Below are 21824 nucleotides of genomic sequence, written 5' to 3'. Positions count from 1 at the left end.
GGCCAGGTCGAAAGTGAACTCCATGATCGAGTCCCGCGTTCCGAGCCCCGGGCCCGGCTCGGCACCGCCGCCGCCTCCGCCCGCCGGGCCCGGCCCGGCCGCCACCGCCACGGCCGCGCCCGGGCGGCAAAGAAACCACGCCCCCCACCGGGAGGAATCAGCCAATCGCGGCACGGCCCGCCAAGCGCCGGCCAATCGGTGCGCTCCGTTCTGCCGTGCTGAACAACGGAGTCCCGCCCTTAGCAACCGTCAGCCAATCGTTGCTGCGGCCGCGCCCGTCTGAAGCAACGGAGTCCCGCCCTTAGCAACCGTCAGCCAAATGCTGCTCACAATTTGACAGCGATTAGCAACTGAGTTCCTCCCATAGCAACCGTTCACCAATGGCAGCCGCCCTCAGCAATCAAACCCCACCCATAGCAACCGCCGCCAAATCGCTTCCGCTGTCAGCCATAGAGCCCCGCCCCTAGCAACCCCTCAACCAATCGTTTATATTCTCCTGGACTAAGCTCCACCCCTGGCACCTGCTCGCCCAATCGCCACCGCCTCTTCTCCCGCCCTTAGCAACCAAGCCCCGCCCTCCTTAGCAACCCGCTTTTCGCGCCACAGCAAAGCATGAAGGGAAGCATCCACCCCTTCCCGCAAAGCATTGTGGGATATACTCCCCCACAGCGCGCCGCCATTTTTCAGCCCCGGCCGCCATTTTGGCCTGGTGCCCCAGCTTCCCTGACGAGAAAAACGCCAATTTTAGGGGATTTGAAACATTTTTATTTCCCCGACGGGCTTGGGGGCGTATCCGGGTAATCCTCCTTGAGGAATCCCCGGTACAAGCGGCGCATCCGAGCCACCTCGGTGGCAGGGGGCTGCTGCCACTCGTACCAGGGGTACCAGGCCCGGCCCGGCCCCCTCAGCGCGGGCGCCGGGGGAGTTTTGCCCACGGCCGCGTGTTGGTTGGAGAAATCCTCCTCAGGAACCGGCACAAAGGGGACTTGCAGCCACAGGAGACCTGGAGAAGGGGAATTGAGGGGTTTGGGGGGCACCCGGCAGGGTTGGGAAGGGTTAAAAATCGGGGCTGGGGGTTTACCGTGGTCCTGGGCCTGGGCAATGGCCTGGGAGAGGCGTTTGTGCTGCTTCATGCAGATCCCTGAGGGGAAAAAGGGGTCAGGGACACGCAGAGATGGCATCAGGGACATAAAGGTGACCTCAAGGACATAAAGGTGACACTCAGGTGTGCCCTCACCTGTGTGGATGGGGTGGAAGATGACGCCGGAGTGGGGGCAGATGAACTGGTCTAGCAGCTTCACGTTCTGCAGGGTGGGAAAACGGGGTTAAAAAGAGATTAAATGGATAAAAATGAGTGAAAAGAGAGTAAAAATGGAATTAAAAAGGGGGAAACTAAAGGGAAAGACTATAAAGAAAACTGGAAGGGAGTAACAAAGAGGGAAAAGGGGAGCAGAAGGAAAAGATGGAATGGGGGGGCAATGTAGCCCCCCCAAATTTGCCCCCCAAAAGTGCCAGAACTCACCCGAAAATCCACGAGCAGGTTCCGGTCCCGGCAGATGGGGCAGGGGTTCCCCACGGGCCTCCCCCGGCGCTGGGAACGGGAGTGGGGCAGTTCCAGTCAGTCCCAGTAAGCCCTAAAATATCCCAGTGCCTCCCAGTGACCCCCAAACTGTCCCAGTGTCCCCAAAAGTGCCATCGAGAGGCCTCAGTCATCCCCAAAATGTCCCAGTGCCCCCCAAAATGGCACCTGAGGTGCCTCAAGAGCCCTCAAAATGCCCTCAGAGCCCTCCCAGTGCTCCCAGTGCTCACCAGGCAGGCCTTGCGGGTGCTCTGGGGGGGCACGGAGCCCTTGTGGTTGCGCCGGTAGCCGTGCCACACCGGCCTGTCCCCGTAGGTGGCCCGGTACTCTGCGCGGGGACATTTTTGGGGGGTTTTTGAGGGGTTTGGGAACGCCGAAATTCCCAAAAACTGCCCTCAGGCCCCCACACAAACCAACCTTCGCTCTCCAGGTACTCCCAGGGCCGCTCCTGGTAGGGGGAGGGGGCGGCCGGGGGGTCCTTGGGGGTCTCCTGGGTGCTGCAGAGGCGGGGGAGGGCCTGGGGGAGGGGGTTATGACGTCATAATTGTTGCCAGAGTGATGACGTCACACCCCCCCCCTCCCTTCCCTCTCATGGCCTAAACCTCAGTGCCGACGTCAGAGGGCAATGCTCCCTGTGACGTCACTCAGGCAGCAGAGCGATGTGACGTCACCGCAATGCGGGCAATGACGTAAGCTCTCATTTAAAACACGCCCCCTCGCCCGCACCCGCGCGCTCCCTAGCGGGGGAAAAAAAACCCCGCCGCCGCGCCATGACGTCACTCGCCCCGCCCCGCCGCCGCACGTGGCGCGCGCTGCCCTTTCCCCCTCACGTCCCGATTTTCTCCCCCCTCCCCCAAATCCCCGGTGTCCCCTCCCGCCGCTCCTCGCCCTCACCTGAGCCCACCGCGGCCTCCTCACGCCGCCCGCCGCCCTCAGCGCCGCCGCCGCCCAGGCCAGCGCCATCTTCCCGCCTCTCCCTCACGCCCCGCCCCGCCCCTCTCCCTCACGACGGGGCGGGGCGCCGCCATCTTGCCGCGTGGTCACGCCCCTCACCCTCAGGCGGCCGCGCATGCGCAACGCCCTCCCCCCGCCCTCCCCGAATTAAAACTGCGCCACACGGCCCGCGGACAATGGCGGGCGGCAGACGCGCGTGCGCAGTGTTGAACCCGCGCAGGCGCCGTTGGGCGGCTCAACGGACGGGAGGCGTGACCGGCGAGCGGTAGGAGGCGTGGCGAAGCGCGGGGCGTGGCCGGGTATAAAAAGCCGCGCCCGGCGGTGCCGCCGCCATTCTGAGGGCTGGTGGAGGTGAGTAAAGAGCTGTGCTGGGCCGGGGCTTTGCGGGCGGGGCAGGGGGCGCGGGGGAGTTTTTTTCCCCGTTTTTTTTTTTTTAGCTTTGGGGGGCTTTTGAAACGCCAAGCATCGTTTGTGTGGGGAAAAACGCGGCTTGCCCCTTCCCAGAGCCCCTCCGGGGCCGCCGCCGCCCTCACGTCCCCTCAGAGCTGAGCCCCCCCCACCCTTCCAAGGGCGTTTCCTCGTTATTTTTTTTTCCTTTTTTCCCCCCTTTAAAGCTTTAAATTCTCCCCGGGGATAACAGCTTCTAATAGTTTCGTGTCTTTTCTTCTTCGCTTCTAATTTCTTTTTTTCAATTTTTTTTCCTTTTTTTTTTTTTTGTCGTTATGCCCATCCCCCACCTTCCCCCCCTTTTATTTTTCCTTTCCCCCGCTCCAGGTTTGGTTGGTCTTGAGAGACGCCGTCGCCTTTACCACGAGAGAAAAAACCAATACAAACAATACAAAATACAATACAAAACGCGAACAAAACAACAAAAATATATATATACAACAAAGAGGGGAAGGAAAAAACCAGGTTTTCTCTCCCCCTTTGCCGTGAAGAGCCGCCGCAGCCTCTCCGTCCTTTGGACCGTCCTTGGAAGCCGTTCCAAACCCGAAGGAAACTGCCACTTTAAAAAACATATTTCCCTCTTCTTTCCCCCAAAAAAACAAAGGCAAAACCCACTTTTTTTTTCGAGCAGAAAAAAAAAAAAAAACCCAAACAACTTTTTTTTTTTTTTTCTTTTTTTTTTTTTTTTTTTGGTTTTCAGTTTAGCTCGATCCACTCCTTTAGGGCTTTAAAAAACAAACAAAACCCAAGGGAAAAAAAAAAAAAACTTTAAAAAAACCCCAAAATACCCGTCAAGCTGCAAAAAAAAAGTTGCTGCGTTTTTTTTAAAGCCATGATTAAAATCAAACGAATTTTTTGGCTCTAACACCACCTCCAAATGCCAAAATCCAAACCTTGAAGCGCTGTCGGCTGAGAAAAAAAATTGGATAGTAAGTGTTGAATTTTCAGCAGGCTCCCCCCCTACCCTTTAAAAAATACAAGAAAAAAACCCTTTAACAAGTTATTTGTCACAAAGAGCAAAAATAATGGGAGGAAGAGCCCCCCCGTGTGCTTGAGGAGGACGTGGGCTGTGCCTAAAGGTGGTGAAAATGGAAATTTTGGGGGGATTTCGGGAGAAAAGAGCGGTTTCGGAGGAGGAGGAGGGGTCCACGAGCAGCTCCCACGGTTTAAAAAAAAAAAAAAAAAAAATCCCGCAAAAAAAAAATCGCGCGGTGGGGGAGACGGAATTCGGGGAATTTGGGGAATTTTCGGGGCATTCCCGGCGAGCAATCTGTACATAAAGATTGCAAAAAAAAATAGAAAAAAAAATCAAAGAAAAGGAGGGGGAAAGGGAGGAAAAATCCGCGCGTGGAGGGGAGGGGGGGAAGGTTGGAAATTTGGACAAAAAAAAGCTGATTTCTTTCCTATTTTTATTTTTTAGGTGCCATTTTAGGATTGTTTTTTGCGCTGAGAAACGCGGGGTGGCGGGGGGGGGGGCGGGAAGGTTAAATTTGGGTTTTCGGTGGGGATTTTTGGGGTTTCGGGTGAAATTGGGGCCGGGGGGGTCGCAATCTAGCAATAAAGATTGCTAGGCAGGCCGAGCTTTTCCCAAATTCTGCTTTTTTTCCCTCAGAAATTGAGTTTAAAGTTCTCCCCCCCCCCTTCCCCTCAGAGCCTTTCAGGGCAGCTCCAAAATGGCGGCCGCTCTTTGTTTGTCCCAAATTCGCGTTTTTTCCCCTCGTTATTCCGCGCCTTCGCGGGTTTTTATTCCGGCTCTGACCCCCCCGGTTATTTCTTAACCCCCCCCCTTTAAATTCCTTAATTTTGGGGGGGGTTTAACCCCAATCCTGGGGGATTTTTAGCATTTTTTCGTGCGCGGGGGGGGGGGGTAAAGGGGGTTTAACACAGTTCTCTTTGTCTCTCGTATCTGTGTGTTCCCCCCCTTTTTAAACCCCCCAAAATTCCTCAAAAATGCCTAAAAAATTCCTTTGAAACCCCCGAATTTGGTTTTTTTTTTTCTCCCAGCTCTAAAATGGCGCCGAGGCCTCGTTGTTGATGCCCCTCCCACTGTGGGGCCCCCCTTAAAATTGCATTTTTTACCTTTCAAATCTCTTTTTTTCCCCCTAAAATCCCTTTTTTAACCCCCCCTTCCACCCACAAAATCCTCTTTTTATTTGCTTTTTTCCACAGGATTTTTTTTTTTCTCTCTATTCCCTTTTCCTGCTTTTTTTGGGGATTTCAGGGGGGTTTTGGGGAATTTGGGAGTGTCCTGGAGCCTTTGATAACCTTGAATTTATCGTGACAGGGAAATGCTACCACTGGGCTTCACCCCCCTTTCCTCACACACACCAAAACCAACCAAAAACCAAAAAAAAAAAATCGGAATTTTGGGAGGGAGAACACCCCCAAAACTCCATTTTTTTCCCGATTTTCAATGGTTTTGCCCCGTTTTTGCAGCTTAGGAAGCTTTACTTCAGCAAAGGGAGGGAACAGCCACAACCCGGGTAAGCAAAAAAATCCTTTTTTTTTTTTTTTTTTGGTTTTTTTTTCGTTTTTTTTTGTTTTTTGGGCTTAATTCCATTTCACGGCCTTTGGATGCAGGGTTTTCAAACATCCAAAATTCCCTTTTTTTCCCCCTTTTCCCTCTCCTGGTGCATGCGGCAGTCGGGAGTTGGGCTTTTCCTCCTTTTTTATCCCCAAAAATTTCACGGATTTGGGTAAAAAGCACAGAGATCCCTCCTGAGAATTCAGATTTTTTGAGAAATAAACCCATTTATTTGGCATTAATTCCCCCCAAATTCCTCCCTTTTCTCCCCAGTGGTAGCATTTCCTATTGGGGGGGGCACAGGCAGCCCCCTCCCTTAAATTCCCCCCCAAAAAAAATCCCTTTTTTGGGGGTAAAACGAGTCAAAAATGCTGTAAATCCCAATTCTGGGGAGGGGGGGTCAGGCCTTGACCCACCCCTCCATTTAATGAGCTGGGAATTGTCCCCCCCCCCAAAAAAAATGGGATTTTCCCCTTTTTTTGGGGGACTTTTGGGGACCCCCAACTCCTTTAAGGGGGGCAGACCCCAAAAATGAGGGGGGGAACCCCAAAGATCTTTTTGGGGAGGGGGTTTTCCCCTCCCCCACTGCTGGGACCCCTTCCAGGGGGGGCTTTGTGTCCCCCCTGTTCATTTTTGGGGGGGGTCAAAGGTTACAGTGAGAATTTGGGGTTAAATCTCCAATTTTTGGGATTCCCCCCTCATTTTTGGGGGGATTTTTTGGGGGTTTTGTGTTGCTTTAACTTTTTCTTGTGTCTTTGCAGACCCCCCCCTTAATTAATCGCTTTATTAAGGGCTGTACCCTTTAATTAATTAGCAGCGGGTGGTGGAACTCTTAATGACCCCCAGCTCTGGGTGCAGCCCCCACCCCAAAAACTGCGATTTTTCACCCCAAAAATGGAGATTTTTGAGAGGTTTTAACCCCAAAAAACCTCCCCAGCTCCTCCCCCTGCCCTCGTTAAGGAAACTGGGTCATAATTAAGCCTTAATTAGCGGTGATTAATGATGTCAGAGCCTGAAACCCCCCCCAGGAAGGGGGGGAGGGGACCCGGATTGGGGTCAATGAGCGTCGGGTCATTAAGGGGGGGTTTGGCCTTCATTAATGAGGTGTTAATTAATGGTTGGTTCGTTAGTCAGAGGGTTTAATTATGGCCTGAGCTTGGGGGGGGATGTGACACCCCCAAATGTGGCCCCTCCTTAGGTGGCAGCTCGTTAATTAACCCCTGGTTAATTAACCTGGGGGAGGGTTATGGTTGGAAAGCCCCCCCTGGACTCTGTTCTGCTCGTTAATTAACAAAAAATTAATGAAATTATGAGGGAGAACTGGTGATAATGACAGCTTTTTGTCTCTTATTTTTTTGTGAATGGGTTTAATTCACTTTTAAATTAAAAATTTGATTGGGGAGGGAGCTCAGGGTTTGTGTCCCCCCCACGGTGTGACCCCAAATCCTCATCCCCAGGGTTAATACTTTAACTCATTTACTTATTAATTAATAAACGAGCTAATTGAAATGACATCAGAGGGGGAGGGGGGGGCTGTGAGTCCCCCTGGGTCCCTTGGGGGTCCCTGGGACCCTTTTTGGGGTCATTTTCCAGCTTTTTGGGGTCATTTTCCAGCTTTTTTTGGGTGCATTTCGGAGGTTTTCGAGTTGATTTCCCGCTTTTGGCTTTGACTTCTCAATTTTCTTGTGGTTTTCCATCATTTTAGGGTCGATTTCCAGCTTTTTGGGGTGATTTTCCTGCTTTTTGGGGCCTATTTGCAGCTTTTTGGGGGGCAGTTTCCTGCTTTTTAAAGCTCTTTTCCATCTTGGGGGCGATTTGCAGCTCTTTGAGGTCGATGTCCCATTTATTTGGTGTTGTTTTCCCTTTTTTTAGTGGTGTTTTCCAGCTTTTTGGGGTGGTTTTCCCGGTTTTAAGATCGATTTCCAGGTTTTGGTGTTGATTTTCAGCTTTTTGGGGCGGTTTTCCTCCATTTTGGGGCAGAATTCGGTGGTTTTGGGGTTGTTTTCCAGCTTTTGGGGCTGGTGATCAGCTTTTTGAGGCCTATTTCCAGCTTTTTGGGGCTGATTCCCACATTTTTAGGGTTATTTCCAGTGTTTTGATGTGTTTTTCCAGCATTTGGAGTTAATTTCCCTCATTTTGAGATCCATATTTTGCCTTTTAGCTTTTATTTCCTTCTTTTTCAGGTTGATTTCTTGAATTTTCTGGAGTTGTCCTCCACTTCTTTGGGTTTATTTCCCTTTTTTAGGCTCGCTTTTCATCCTCTAATATAAATTTCTAATTTTTAGGCTCAATTTCTCCATATTTTATGTCATTTCCCTCCTTTTTGAGGTCAATTTCCTCCTTTTTAGAGCCCATTTCCCTCTTTTTCTTGCCAATTTTGCTCTCACTTCTCATTTCACCCCCAGAATTTTTACACACCCTTATTTTCCCGCCTCTCCCCCCACTCCTAACCCCACTTTTTCCCCATTTTTTCCCTTTTTTTCCCTTTTTCCAGGCTGTTCCTGCCATGGGCTCGGGCCCCATCGACCCCAAGGAGCTCCTCAAGGGCCTCGATTGTTTCCTGGGCCGGGATGGGGAGGTCAAAACCATGGACGGCATCTCCAAAATCTTCAGGTAAAACCCCAAAATCCTCCACTTCTGGAGCCTTTGCCCCCTTTCCTTGGGTTGATGGCCGCTAATTGTCACTAATTACTGCTAATTAGCCTCATGAAGGACTCGCAGAAGATGGTGAGCCGCTGCATTTACCTGAACATCCTCCTGCAGACCCGGGCCCAGGACATCCTCAACAAGTAGGCACGGGGAAAATGGGATTTTGAGGGGATTTTGGGGAAATTTGGGTGGGTTTGGGTGGGTTTGAGGTTTTCCCAGCCAGATCTTTCCAAAATTCCAAATTTTTTCCCTCACATTTTATCCTCTGGCCAAGTAAGCACAGGGGAAAATGGGATTTTGAGGGGATTTTGGGGAAATTTGGGTGGGTTTGGGTGGGTTTGAGGTTTTCCCAGCCAGATCTTTCCAAAATTCCAAATTTTTTCCCTCACATTTTATCCTCTGGCCAAGTAAGCACAGGGGAAAATGGGATTTTGAGGGGATTTTGGGGAGATTTGGGTGGGTTCGAGGTTTTCCCAGCCAGATCTTTCCAAAATTCCTACTTTTTTCCCTCAGATTTCATCCTCAGGCCAAGTAAGCACAGGGAAAAATGGAATTTTGGAGAGGATTTTGGGTGGGTTTGGGTGGGTTTGTGGTTTTCCCAGCCAGATCTTTCCAAAATTCCTACTTTTTTCCCTCAGATTTCATCCTCAGGCCACGTAAGGGCAGGGAAAAATGGATTTTTTCTTTTTTAATTTTTTTTTATTTCAGGTGGATTTAGGCAGATTTTGACTGGGATTTTTTTTAATTTCGGGTGGATTTCATCAGATTTTGACAGAATTCAGGTTTTCCTTTCTGGATCTGGATAAAATTCCCATTTTTTTCTCTCAGACACATCCTGGCTTAGTAACCACATGAAAAGTGAATTTTACGTGGATTTTTGATGGGATTTTTTTTTATTTTGGGTGGATTCAGGTGAAATTTTATGAATTAAAGGTTTTCCTGTCTGGATCTGAACAGAATTCCCACTTTTTTCCCTCAGATTCATCCTGACCTAGTAATCAGGTGGAAAAATTGATTTTTTTTTTATTTTGGGTGGATTTTGGCCAATTATGATGGGGTTTTTTTTGAATTTCGGGTGGATTTAATCAGATTTTGACAGAATTCAGGTTTTCATGTCTGGATCTGGATAAAATTCCCACTTTTCTCCCTCAGGTTCATCCTGACCTAGTAATCAGGTGGGAAAATGGATTTTTTTTTTTTATTTTGACAGGATTTTTTTTGAATTTCGGGTGAATTTCGGCAGATTTTGACAGAATTCAGGTTTCCAGCCTGGATCTGGATAAAATTCCCAATTTTCTCCCTCAGAGTCATCCTGACCTAGTAATCAGGTGGAAAAATTGATTTTTTTTTTTATTTTGGGCGGATTTTGGCCGATTTTGACGGGGTTTTTTTTGAATTTCTGGTGAATTTTGGCAGATTTTGACAGAATTCAGGTTTTCCAGCCTGGATCTGGATAAAATCCCCACTTTTCCCCTCAGGTTCATCCGGATCGGGGGCTACAAGCTGCTCAACACGTGGCTGACGGGCTCCAAGGCCGCCAACAACGTCCCCTTCCTGCAGCAGCTGCTGCTCACCCTGCAGCACCTCCCGCTCACCGTGGACCACCTCAAGCAGGTCTGGCCCTGGGGACACCTGGGTGGCACCTGGGGACACTCACAGTGGGTTTTGTCACTTCCAGAGTGATTTTTGTCTCATTTAAAGGGATTTTGGTCTCATTTAAAGCAATTTTTGTCTCATTTAAAGCCCTTCATGGGGCTTTGGGGACACTCGGGTGGCACCTGGGGACACTCAGAGTGGGTTTTGTCCCGCTCCAAAGCGATTTTTGTATCATTTAAAGCGATTTTTGTCACTTTTACAGCCCTTCATGGGGCTTTGGGGACACTCGGGTGGCACCTGGGGACACTCAGAGTGGGTTTTGTCACTTCCAGAGCAATGTTTGTCTCATTTAAGGCGATTTTTGTCTCATTTAAAGTGATTTTTGTCTCATTTAAAGCCCTTCCAGAGGCTTTGGGGACACTCGGGTGGCACTTGGGGACACTCGGGTGGCACCTGAGGACTCTCAGTGGGTTTTGTCACTTCCAGAGTGATTTTTGTCTCATTTAAAGCAATTTTTGTCTCATTTAAAGCGATTTTTGTCACATTTAAAGCGATTTTTGTCTCATTTAAAGGGATTTTTGTCACATTTAAAGCGATTTTTGTCTCATTTAAAGCCCTTCATGGGGCTTTGGGGACACTCGGGTGGCACCGGGGGACACTCAGGTGGCACTTGGGGCTTGTGTCACCCTCGGGTCCCCCAGGGGTGGCTTTGGTGTCCCCAGTGTCCCTTTGTCCCCTCCCTGACCCTTGGTTTCCTCTGCAGAACAACACGGCCAAGCTGGTGAAGCAGCTCAGCAAGTCCAGCGATGATGAGGGTGAGCAGGGACCCCCAAAAATCCCCAAAATCCCCCTGAGAACCCCCAAAATCACCCTGGGAATCCCCAAAAATCTCCTTCAGACCCCAAAATCCACCTCAGATCCCAAAAAAAACCCCTCAGACACCCCCCAAATCCCAAATATATCCCCAAAACAGCCCAAAATCTCCTTCAGACCCCCCCCCAAAAAAACCCTGAGAACCCCAAAATCCCCCCACAGGCACCCCAAAAACAAAAACCCTGGGAACCCCAAAATCCCCTTCAGACTCCCCAAAATACACCTGGGATCTCTCAGAAAACCTCTGAAAATCCCAAAACCTCCCTCAGACCCCAAAATCCACCTGAGACCCCCCAAAAATCCCCTTCAGACCTCCTAAAAACCCCCTGAGACCCCCTGGGATCCCCCAAAACCCCTCAGGACCCCAAAAATCAGCACAGATCCCTCTGAAACCCCCAAAACCCCCCTGAAATCCCCTAAAACTGCCCTTGGACACCCCCAAATCCCCCCTCAAGCCACCTCTAGGTGTTACTCCCCATCCTCTGCTTGATTAATGACTGATTAATTAGCGATTAATTGTTAATTAACCCCTCAGAGCTCCGCCGCCTGGCCTCCATCCTGGTCAGCGACTGGATGGGCGTGATCCGCTCCCAGAGCAGCTCTCAGCCCACAGGTGAGCCCCAAAAAACTCCGAAATTCTCCCCAAAAAACCCCAAAATCCCCCCTGAAATCCCCTCACCCCTTTTCCCTGCCCTTTTCCCACCCCAGAACGGGACAAAAAGAAAAGGAAAGAGGAAAACAAAAGCAAAACTCCCGTCCCGGAGAAGCCCCAGGAGACCAAAAACGAGGCCAAAAGTGAGGAAATTCCTGAAAAGAAACGGGAAAAACCCAAATCCCTGCGGACCACGGCCCCCAGCCACGCCAAGTTCCGCTCCACAGGTGGGCTTCGGGATTTTGGGGGCATTTTTGGGAATTTAGGGCTGGTTTGAAGGGAAATTTGGGCTGGTTTGGGGAATTTAGGGCTATTTTGGAGTGATATGGGCTGTTTTAGGGGAGTTTGGGGTGGATTTTTGGGAAATTAGGACTGGTTTTAAGGGAAATTTGGGCTGGTTTTGGGAATTAGGGCTATTTTGGGGTGATTTGGGGCTCATTTGGGCTGTTTTAGGGGAGTTTGGGGTGGATTTTTGGGAATTTAGGGCTGATTTTAAGGGAGCTTGAGGCTGGTTTTGGGAATTTTGTGTGAGTTTGGGCTGTTTTAGGGGAGTTTGGGGTGGATTTTTGGGAATTCAGGACTGGTTTTAAGGAAAATTTGGGCTGGTTTGGGGAATTTGGGGCTATTTTGGGGTGATACGGGCTGTTTTAGGGGAGTTTGGGGTGGATTTTTGGGAATTTAGGACTGGTTTAAAGGGAATTTGGGGCTGATTTGGGGAAATTTGGGCTGTTTTGGGGAATTTGTGCTAAAGCTGGGGAATTTGGGCTCAGTGAAATTTGGGCTGATTTGAGACAAATTTGGGGCTGGTTTTGGGGAATTCAGAGCTCAACCTCCGTTATTGGGATTTTAACAATTTGGGGCCGTTTTAGGGTTGAGTTTTTGAGACGTTTGGGGGATTTTTGGGGCTGGTTTGGGGATTTTTAACCCTTTTTTGCCCTCAGGGCTGGAGCTGGAGACGCCGTCGCTGGTGCCGGTGAAAAAATTAAACTCGGCCTCGTCTGACAAATACAGCCTGAAACCTGTCCCGGTCAAGAGGCAGAGGTGGGATTTGGGGCCATTTTGGGGGATTTTGGGCCATTTTTGGGGTCTCAGAGCCATTTTGGGGCCTCAGAGCTGCTTTTGGGGGAATTTTTGGGCGGTTTCAAGGCTGATTTGGAGACATTTCAGGATTATTTTGGGGCGGGTTTGGGGGTTTTTGGGGAGGTTTTTTGGGGGTGTCTGGGCTGTTTTGGGGGTGGTTTCAGAACCATTTTGGGGGGCAAATTTTGGCCAAGTTTGGGGTGATTTTAGGAGTGATTTTAGGGCTTTTTTGGGGATAATTTTGGGGACACTTTTGGGTCTACTTTGGGGCCGTTTTAGGGGGACACTTCTGAGATTTTTGGGGACAGTTTCAGGGCTGTTTTGGGGGAAATCTCAGGGATTTTGGGGTGGTTTTTGGGGGGTCCTGACCCTTTTTCCTCCCCCCAGCGCCCCGACAGCCCCCGGGGAGGCTCCTCTGGCAGAGAAGAAATACAAACCCCTGAACACGGCCCCGAACGCGGCCAAGGAGATCAAAGTGAAGATCATCCCCCCACAGCGTGAGTTTGGGGCCGCTTCGCGATTTTGGGACATTTTGGGACATTTTGGGCATTTTGGACACCTGGAGGCCATTTTGGGACACCTGGGGGCCATTTTGGGGTTCTTTTGGTGCCATTTTGGGGTTCTTTTGGTGCCATTTTGGGGTAATTTTGGTGCCATTTTGGGTCTGATTTTGGTGCCATTTCTGGTTTCATTTTGGGGTCATTTTGGTGCCATTTTGGGTCATTTTGGTGCCATTTCTGTTTCATTCTGGGATAAGTCGTTTTTGGGGACATTTTGGGTGGTTTTGGGTGGTACCTGGATGCCATTTTGGGACAGATTTGGGTCCCATTTTGAGAAAAATTTGGGGTTTTTTGGGCTGATTTCAGAGCCGTTTTATGGTGGATTTGGGACCCGTTTTGGGGTGAATTTGGAGTTTTTTGGGATCCGTTTCAGGGCAGATTTGGGCACCATTTGATGCAGGTTTGGGACCCGTTTTGGGGTGAATTTGGGGTTTTTTGGGATCCTTTTTAGGGCAGATTTGGGCACCATTTTGAGGCAGATTTGCGACCCGTTTTGGGGTGAATTTGGAGATTTTTGGGATCCTTTTTAGGGCAGATTTGGGCACCATTTTGATGCAGTTTTGGGAGCTGTTTTGGGGTGAATTTGGGTTTTTTTGGGATCCTTTTTAGGGCAGATTTGGGCACCATTTCAAGGCAGGTTTGGGACCCGTTTTGGGGTGAATTTGGGGTTTTTTGGGATCCTTTTTAGGGCAGATTTGGGCACCATTTCAAAGCACGTTTGGGACCCGTTTTGGGGTGAAATTCGGGTTTTTTGGGATCCTTTTTAGGGCAGGTTTGGGAGCCATTTTGGGGTGAATTTGGGGTTTTTTGGTGACTTCTCTGCGCTCCCCCAGCCATGGAAGGCCTCGGGTTCCTGGACGCCCTGAACTCAGCGCCCGTCCCTGGAATCAAAATCAAAAAGAAGAAGAAAGTTCTGTCCCCAACAGCAGCCAAGGTGAGGGACATTTTGGGGACATTTTGGGGACATTTTGGGACATTCTGGAGACATTTTGGGAGCCATTTTAGGAGTCCCTTTTTGGGGACATTTTGGGGGTTATTTTAGGCACGATTTTGGGGGCCATTTTGTGAATATTTTGAATCATTTTCTTGGGAATATTTTGTGGATCATTTTGGGACCATTTTTGGGGCCATTTTGTTGCACTTTTGAGTCCTTTTTTTGGGGACATTGTGGGGCTTTTTAGGGACCATTTAGGATGCCGGTTTGGGCGCCATTTTGAGGGACATTTTGGGGACGTTTTGGTGGTCATTTTGGGCACACTTTGAGTCCCTTTTTGGGGACATTAAATGCCTTTTTGGTGCACTCTTTGGCAGCCATTTTGTGGCCTCTTTGGCTGCCATTTTGTCCCTTTCTGTGGGACAGTTTGGCTGCCATTTTGAGAGCACTACAGACGCCATTTTAGGCAGACTTTAGGAGCTGTTTTGGGGACATTTTGGGAGCCATTTTGGGCACACTTTGGGAGCCATTTTGGGCACATTTTATTCCCTTTTTGGGCACACTTTGGGCGCCATTTTGGGTACGCTTTAATTTTTTTTTGGGGACATTGTGGGGCTTTTTAGGGACCATTTAGGATGCCGGTTTGGGCGCCATTTTGAGGGACATTTTGGGGACGTTTTGGTGGTCATTTTGGGCACACTTTGAGTCCCTTTTTGGGGACATTAAATGCCTTTTTGGTGCACTCTTTGGCAGCCATTTTGTGGCCTCTTTGGCTGCCATTTTGTCCCTTTCTGTGGGACAGTTTGGCTGCCATTTTGAGAGCACTACAGACGCCATTTTAGGCAGACTTTAGGAGCTGTTTTGGGGACATTTTGGGAGCCATTTTGGGCACACTTTGGGAGCCATTTTGGGCACATTTTATTCCCTTTTTGGGCACACTTTGGGCGCCATTTTGGGTACGCTTTAATTCCCTTTTTGGGCACACTTTGGGAGCCATTTTGGGCATGCTTTGGGAGCCATTTTGGGCACACTTTGGGAGCCATTTTGGGCACATTTTATTCCCTTTTTGGGCACACTTTGGGCGCCATTTTGGGTACGCTTTAATTCCCTTTTTGGGCACACTTTGGGAGCCATTTTGGGCATGCTTTGGGAGCCATTTTGGGCACACTTTGGGAGCCATTTTGGGCACATTTTATTCTTTTTTGGGGACATTGTGGGGCTTTTTAGGGACCATTTAGGATGCCGGTTTGGGCGCCATTTTGAGGGACATTTTGGGGACGTTTTGGGAAGAACTTGAAGACCATTTTGGGGGCACTTTGTGTGCCATTTTGTGGACTTTTGGTGGCCATTTTGGGCACACTTTGAGTCCCTTTTTGGTGCACTCTTTGGCAGCCATTTTGTCCCTTTCTGTGGGACAGTTTGGCTGCCATTTTGAGAGCACTACAGACGCCATTCTGGGCAGACTTTAGGAGCCGTTTTGGGGACACTTTGGGAGCCATTTTGGGCACGCTTTGGGAGCCATTTTGGGCACGCTTTGGGAGCCATTTTGGGCACACTTTGGGAGCCATTTTGGGTACGCTTTGATTCCCTTTTTGGGTATGCTTTGATTCCCTTTTTGGGGACACTTTGAGAGCCATTTTCGGCACACTTTGGAAGCCATTTTGGACACACTTTGGAAGCCATTTTGGGCACACTTTGGAAGCCATTTTGGGTGTACTTTGGAAGCCATTGTGGTAACACTTTGGGATCCATTTTGTGCACACTTTGGGATCCATTTTGGGCACACTTTGGGAGCCATTTTGGGCACACTTTGGGAGCCATTTTGGGCACACTTTGGGATCCATTTTGGGGTAAAACCAGCCTGTTCTGACCCACCTTGTGCCCCCCAGCCCAGCCCCTTCGAGGGGAAGCCGGCGCCCGAGCCCAGCACGGCCAAACCCTCGTCCCCAGAGCCGGCGGCCGCGGAGCCCATGGACACGGACCGGCCGGGGACGCCGGTGCCCGCCATCGAGGTGCCCGAGCCCATGGACACCGGTACGGACTGGGGACACTTTGGGCTGATTTGGGTCTGTTTGGGAGAGTTTAGGGTGGATTGGGGACAGTTTGGGGATGCTTTGTGTGGGGTTGGGGACAGTTTGGGTGGGATTGGGGCTGTTTGGGGTCAGTTTGGGATGGTTTAGGGTAGTTTGGGTGGGATTGGGGACAGTTTGAGTCGGATTTGGGCTGTTTGGGGTCAGTTTGGGATGGTTTAGGGTAGTTTGGGTGGGACTGGGAACAGTTTGGGTTGGATTTGGACTGTTTGGGGTCAGTTTGGGATGGTTTGGGAGAGTTTGGGTGGGATTGGGGACAGTTTGGGTTGGATTGGGGCTGGTTAGAATCAGTTTGGGATGGTTTGGGAGAGTTCGGAGGAGTTGGGGTTGATTTGTGTGGGCTTGGGGACAGTTTGGTGGGGCTGAGGATGGTTTGGGGACAGTTTGCAGGTGTTCTGGGGGAGTTTGGGAGAGTTGAGGGTGGTTTAGAGTCGGTTTGGGTGGATTTGGGCCGTTTAGGGTCACTTTTGGGGGATTTGGGGCCATTTTAGGAGCACTTTGAGTCCCTCCTTCGGGACCATCAGGTGCCATTTTGAATCCCTCCCTGCCAATGGCCCAGGGCCCATTTTGGTGTCACTTTGCCCCATTTTGGTGTCACTTTTCCCCATTTTGGTGTCACTTTGCCCCATTTTGGTGTCACTTTTCCCCATTTTGGTGTCACTTTGCCCCATTTTGGTGTCACTTTTCCCCATTTTGGTGTCACTTTGCCCATTTTGGTGTCACTTTGCCCATTTTGGTGTCACTTTGCCCCATTTCAGGCCCCATTTCATCCCTCCCCGGGTGCCATTTTGGGCTCAAACCCCCCGTTTTTGGGATCCCCTTTGCTGATCCCCCCCGCTGTCCCCTCAGGCTCGTCGGACGCGGGGGGTGACCCCAAGGCCACCGATGTCCCCTCCGAGGGGGGCCCGGCCCCGCGCAGGCCCCGCAAGAAGAAATCGGTGTCGTGGCCCGAGGAGGGGCGGCTGCGCGAGTACTTCTACTTCGAGCTCGACGAGACCGAGCGAGGTGAGCCCGAAACGGCCAAAATTCACCCCAAAATCCCTGGAAAAACCCTGGGATCCTTTCAGGGAGCTCTGGGGCCATTTTGGGATCGTTCCAGGGCCGTTTTGTGGGAGTCTTTGGGCCCCTTTTTGTGTGGGACCCTGTGGGCGCCATTTTGAGATTATTTACGGGGACATTTTGTGGGAACATTTGGTGCCATTTTGGGGTCATTTCAGGGACATTTTGTGGGAACAATTGGTGCCATTTTGGGGTCATTTCAGGGACATTTTGTGGGAACAATTGGTGCCATTTTAGGGACATTTTAGGTATATTTTAGGGACAGTTTGAGTTCCTTTTTGCAGACATTTTCAGGGCTATTTTGTGGATATTTTGGGCACCATTTCAGGAAGCTTTGGGTCCCTTTTTGGGAGCAATTTGTGTCTGTTTTTGTGGGACACTTTGGGCACCATTTTGTGGACACTTTGGGCACCATTTTGTGGACAATTTGGGTCCTTTTTTGTAGGCACTTTAAACCCTTTCTGTGAACACTTTGGATTCCATTTTGCAAACCCTTCGGGCGCCATTTTGTGGACACTTTGGGTGCCATTTTGCTTTAACTTTGGATCCCTTTTTGTGGACGATTTGGGCACAATTTTGTGGACAATTTGGGTCCCTTTTTCTAGGCACTTTAAACCCTTTTTGTGGTCACTTTGGATTCCATTTTGGGAACCCTTCAGGCGCCATTTTGGGAACCCTTCGGGCGCCATTTTGGGAACCCTTTGGGCGCCATTTTGGGAACCCTTTGGGCGCTATTTTGGGAACCCTTCAGGCGCCATTTTGGGAACCCTTCAGGCGCCATTTTGCGAACCCTTCAGACGCCATTTTGGGAACCCTTCGGGTGCCATTTTGGGAACCCTTCAGGCGCTATTTTGCAAACCCTTCGGGCGCCATTTTGGGAACCCTTCAGGCGCCATTTTGGGAACCCTTCGGGCGCCATTTTGGGAACCCTTCGGGCGCCATTTTGGGAACCCTTTGGGCGCCATTTTGGGAACCCTTCGGGCGCCATTTTGAAACATTCCCACCCCACAACAAAACAATCCAAGGTTTCTTCCCACCGATCCCAACCTTCCCCCCTTGCAGTGAACGTGAACAAGATCAAGGACTTTGGCGAGGCGGCCAAGCGGGAGATGCTGAAGGACCGGCACGCCTTCGAGACGGCGCGGCGCCTCAGCCACGACTCCATGGAGGAGAAGGTGCCCTGGGCCTACCCCAAGGCCCTGGAGCTGCCGGCGCCGCTCGTCATCCCCGGCAGCGGCAGCCGCGAGCGCTTCACGCAGGCCGAGCGCGTCAAGGGCATCCTGCAGGAGATCTTCCTCTCCAAGGAGAGGTGAGCCGGGGGCCATTTTGGGAGGATTTGGGGGGAATTGGGGGGTGATCTCCTTTTGGTGATGGGGAATTGGGGATTGGCGGGGTTCGGAGCCCAAAATGTCAGGGGGTGGTGAGGGTGATTTGGGGGCCGTTTGGTGAGGGATTTGGGCACCATTTTCTGAGGATTTTGGGGGTCAATTTGTGAGGGTTTTGGGCACCACTTTCTGAGAATTTTGGGGGTCATTTTATGAGGGTTTTGGGCACCACTTCCTGAGGATTTTGGGGGTCGTTTTGTGAGGGTTTTGGGCACCATTTTTCTGAGGATTTTTGGGGTCATTTTGTGAGGGTTTTTGGTGCTGTTTTAGAGGGTTTTGGGCACCATTTTTCTGAGGATTTTTGGGGTCATTTTGTGAGGGTTTTTGGTGCTGTTTTATGAGGGTTTTGGGTGTCATTTTGTGAGGACTTTGGAGTCCATTTTCTGAGGGCTTTGGGTGCCATTTTCTGAGGGCTTTGGGCTCCATTTCGTGAGAGCTTTAGGGGCTGTTCTGGGAACACTTTGGGGGCCGTTTTGTGAGGGCTTTGAGGGCCCTTTTGTGAGGACTTTGGGCTCCATTTTGTGAGGGCTTTGGGGTTGATTTTGTGAGGGCTTTGGGCTCTTTTGTGAGGACTTTGGAGTCCATTTTGTGAGGGCTTTGGGCTCTCTTTTGTGAGGACTTTGGGGTTGATTTTGTGAGGGCTTTGGAAGTCATTTTATGAAGGCTTTGGGGGCCATTCTGAGGACACCTTGGGGGACGTTTTGGAGGCACTTTTGGAGACAGTTTCTAGTCCTTTTTGGGAGCACTTTGAGACTCTTTTTGGGCCATTTTGGGAGCACATTTCAGGCCTTTTTGGAGGTCATTTTAAGAACATTTTGAATCCCTTTTTAGGGACATTTTGAGTGTTGTTTTAGGAGCAGTTTTTGGGGCCACTTTAGGCACTATTTTGTGAGGAATTTGGGGGCCATTTTGGGGATTATTTGAGCCTCTTTTTCGGGAGGCTGTGAGTTCTCTTTTTAGGAACACTTTGGTGCTATTTTGGGAATTATTTGGGATATTTTAGGTGCTTTTTTTGTCACTTTGAGCCTCTCTTTGGGGCGACCATTTTGGGATCACTTTGTCCCTTTTTGGGGGACACTTTGGGTGCATTTGGGGAACATTTTGAGGGACACCCAAGCTTGTGGAGAATCCAGTATTTCTGGCACACGCAGAACTGGAAAACCTAAACCTGAAAATGTGGGAAGAATTAGGCCCCACAGTGAGAAAACAATGAGTAAAAAGGGCAAAAATGGGGAGGAAATGGGGAAAAAAATGAGGAAAAAGAGCAAAACCCCTGCAAAAATGGGGGGAAATGGGAAAAAAATGAGGGAAAAAAAGGCGAAAATGGGAAAAAAAGACGGAAAAAATGGGAAAAAAATTGAGAAAAAAATTAGGAAAAAGGGCACAAATGGAGGAAAATGGGATAAAATTTGAAAAAATCCTTTGGGATCCCAGAAACCCACTGAGCTTTTTGCACCCCCTCAGCATTCCCGACAGCCCCCACGAGCCCGACCCGGAATCCTACGAGCCACTCCCACCCAAACTCATCCCCTTGGACGAGGTAAGCCATAAAAAAACCCCAAAAAATCACCAAAAAAAGTAAAAAAACCCTGAAAAGGCCTTTGCTGACCCCCGTTTGTGCCCCCCCAGGACTGCTCGGGCGAGGATGGGGCCTATCCCGAGGGGCTGGATCCCGGGAACGCCGCGGCCTCCCCGGAGCCGGGGGCGGGGGCCAAGCTGCCCCCCGTCCTTGCCAACCTCATGGGCAGCGTCGGGGCCGGCAAGGGACCCCCAGGACCCCCCCAAAACGCCCCCATCAACATGCAGGAGATCAATTGTGGAGGTGACAAATTTGGGGTTATAAATTGGGGGTCATCCCCGCCCTTTGAACCTCAAATTTGGGATACCTCAAAATCTGGGGAAGGGAGGGGCATAAATTTTGGGTATCACAAATTTGGGGATCACCCCCAAAATTTGGATATCTCAGTTTGCATCACTCCAAAATCTGTGGGGTCACACACTGGGGGGGTTTAAAAGGGTGGAACCCCCATTTTCCCCTTCCCACACTGTGGTTTTTTCCCTATTTTTCTTTTTCCCCTTTTCTCCCCCTTTGTTCTTTTTTTTTCCTCCTAGTTTATCCCTGGTTTTCCCCAATTTTTACCTGATTTTTGTTCTTTTTTCCTCATTTTCCCCCATTTTTCCCCATTTTTGCCTTTTTTTCTCATTTTTCCCCCATTTCCCCCTGGTTTTCCCCCCATTTTTCTCTTTTTTTTCCCCATTTCCCCCCATTTTTTCCAATTTTTTTCTCATTTTTTCCCCATTTTTTCTCATTTTCTCTCCTGTTTTTCCCCTCTTTTCTCATTTCCCCCCATTTCCTCCTTTTTTTCCCCATTTCCCCTCTGGTTTTCCCCGTTTTTCTCATTTTCCCCCCGTTTTTACCCTCTTTTCCCCTTTTTTCCCTATTTTTCCCCTCTTTTCCCATTTTCTCCCCCGTTTTTCCCCTTTTTTCTCATTTTCTCCCCTGTTTTTCCCCTTTTTTCCCCGTTTTTCCCCTCTTTTCTCATTTTCCCCCCGTTTTTCCCCTTTTTTTCCCATTTTCTCCCCGTTTTTCCCCTTTTTTCCCATTTTCTCCCCCATTTTTCTCCTTTTTTTCTCATTTTTTCCCCATTTTTTCCTTTTTTTCTCATTTTCTCCCCCGTTTTTTCCCTTTTTTCCCATTTTCTCCCCCGTTTTTCTCCTTTTTTCTCATTTTCTCCCCCGTTTTTTCCCTTTTTTCCCCTTTTTTCCCTTTTTTTCTCATTTTCTCCCCCGTTTTTTCCCTTTTTTCCCATTTTCTCCCTGTTTTTCCCCTTTTTTCCCATTTTCTCCCCCATTTTTCTCCTTTTTTTCTCATTTTTTCCCCATTTTTTCCTTTTTTTCTCATTTTCTCCCCCGTTTTTTCCCTTTTTTCCCATTTTCTCCCCCGTTTTTCTCCTTTTTTCTCATTTTCTCCCCCGTTTTTTCCCTTTTTTCCCATTTTCTCCCCCGTTTTTCTCCTTTTTTCTCATTTTCTCCCCCGTTTTTTCCCTTTTTTCCCATTTTTTCCCTTTTTTTCTCATTTTCTCCCCCGTTTCTCCCCCGTTTTTTCCCCTTTTTTCCCCATTTTTCCCCTCTTTTCCCATTTTTTCCCCATTTTTCCCCTTTTTCCCATTTCTCCCCCGTTTTTCCCCTCTTTTCCCATTTTCTCCCCCCTGTTTTTCCCCTCTTTTCCCATTTTCTCCCGATTTTCCCCTCTTTTCCCGTTGCCTCCCGTTCCCCCCTTTGCTCATTCTCTGCCATGCCCCCGCAGGGCGGCCCCAGCAGCCACAAGGCCGAGGAGCTGCTCAAGCAGCCGGACTACTCGGACAAGATCAAACACCTGCTGGGCAACCTGGGCAGCCAGCCGCCGGGGGGGCCCGGGGCAGGTGAGGGACACTGGGGACAC

At 49.9% G+C, this 21824-nt stretch overlaps 2 protein-coding genes and 1 long non-coding RNA gene across 3 annotated transcripts; 2 read left to right on the top strand and 1 right to left on the bottom strand.

Annotated features, from left to right (window-relative positions):
* Positions 1-742: 742 nt before the first annotated feature.
* Positions 743-2627, bottom strand: MRPS18B (mitochondrial ribosomal protein S18B). The gene is made up of 7 exons (XM_041484534.1): positions 2474-2627; positions 1997-2096; positions 1810-1907; positions 1523-1591; positions 1238-1304; positions 1082-1141; positions 743-1003 (listed from the first exon to the last, which is right to left on the bottom strand). The coding sequence occupies exons 1-7, from the start codon at positions 2540-2542 to the stop codon at positions 765-767; spliced, it is 702 nt and encodes a 233-aa protein (XP_041340468.1). The 5' UTR covers positions 2543-2627; the 3' UTR covers positions 743-764.
* Positions 2628-2731: 104 nt separating this feature from the next.
* Positions 2732-3850, top strand: LOC121362757. The gene is made up of 2 exons (XR_005956569.1): positions 2732-2884; positions 3308-3850. It is a non-coding gene; the product is annotated as an uncharacterized LOC121362757 (long non-coding RNA).
* Positions 3851-5444: 1594 nt separating this feature from the next.
* Positions 5445-21804, top strand: PPP1R10 (protein phosphatase 1 regulatory subunit 10; the record flags this gene model as incomplete). The annotated part of the gene is made up of 16 exons (XM_041484536.1): positions 5445-5463; positions 7999-8117; positions 8207-8293; positions 9632-9767; positions 10513-10564; positions 11158-11235; positions 11331-11501; positions 12216-12315; positions 12742-12851; positions 13748-13848; positions 15738-15882; positions 16788-16943; positions 18060-18306; positions 19847-19922; positions 20012-20218; positions 21690-21804. Coding segments are annotated over exons 2-16 (1888 nt in total), but the record flags the coding sequence as incomplete, so codon positions are not given.
* Positions 21805-21824: the final 20 nt, after the last annotated feature.

This window comes from Pyrgilauda ruficollis, unplaced genomic scaffold (assembly GCF_017590135.1).
Source record: "Pyrgilauda ruficollis isolate IOZ18807 unplaced genomic scaffold, ASM1759013v1 scaffold664, whole genome shotgun sequence".
In the NCBI taxonomy this organism is placed as follows: domain Eukaryota; kingdom Metazoa; phylum Chordata; class Aves; order Passeriformes; family Passeridae; genus Pyrgilauda; species Pyrgilauda ruficollis.
The sequence above is the reverse complement of the archived record's forward strand: the minus strand, read 5'-3'. Positions and strand labels throughout refer to the sequence as shown.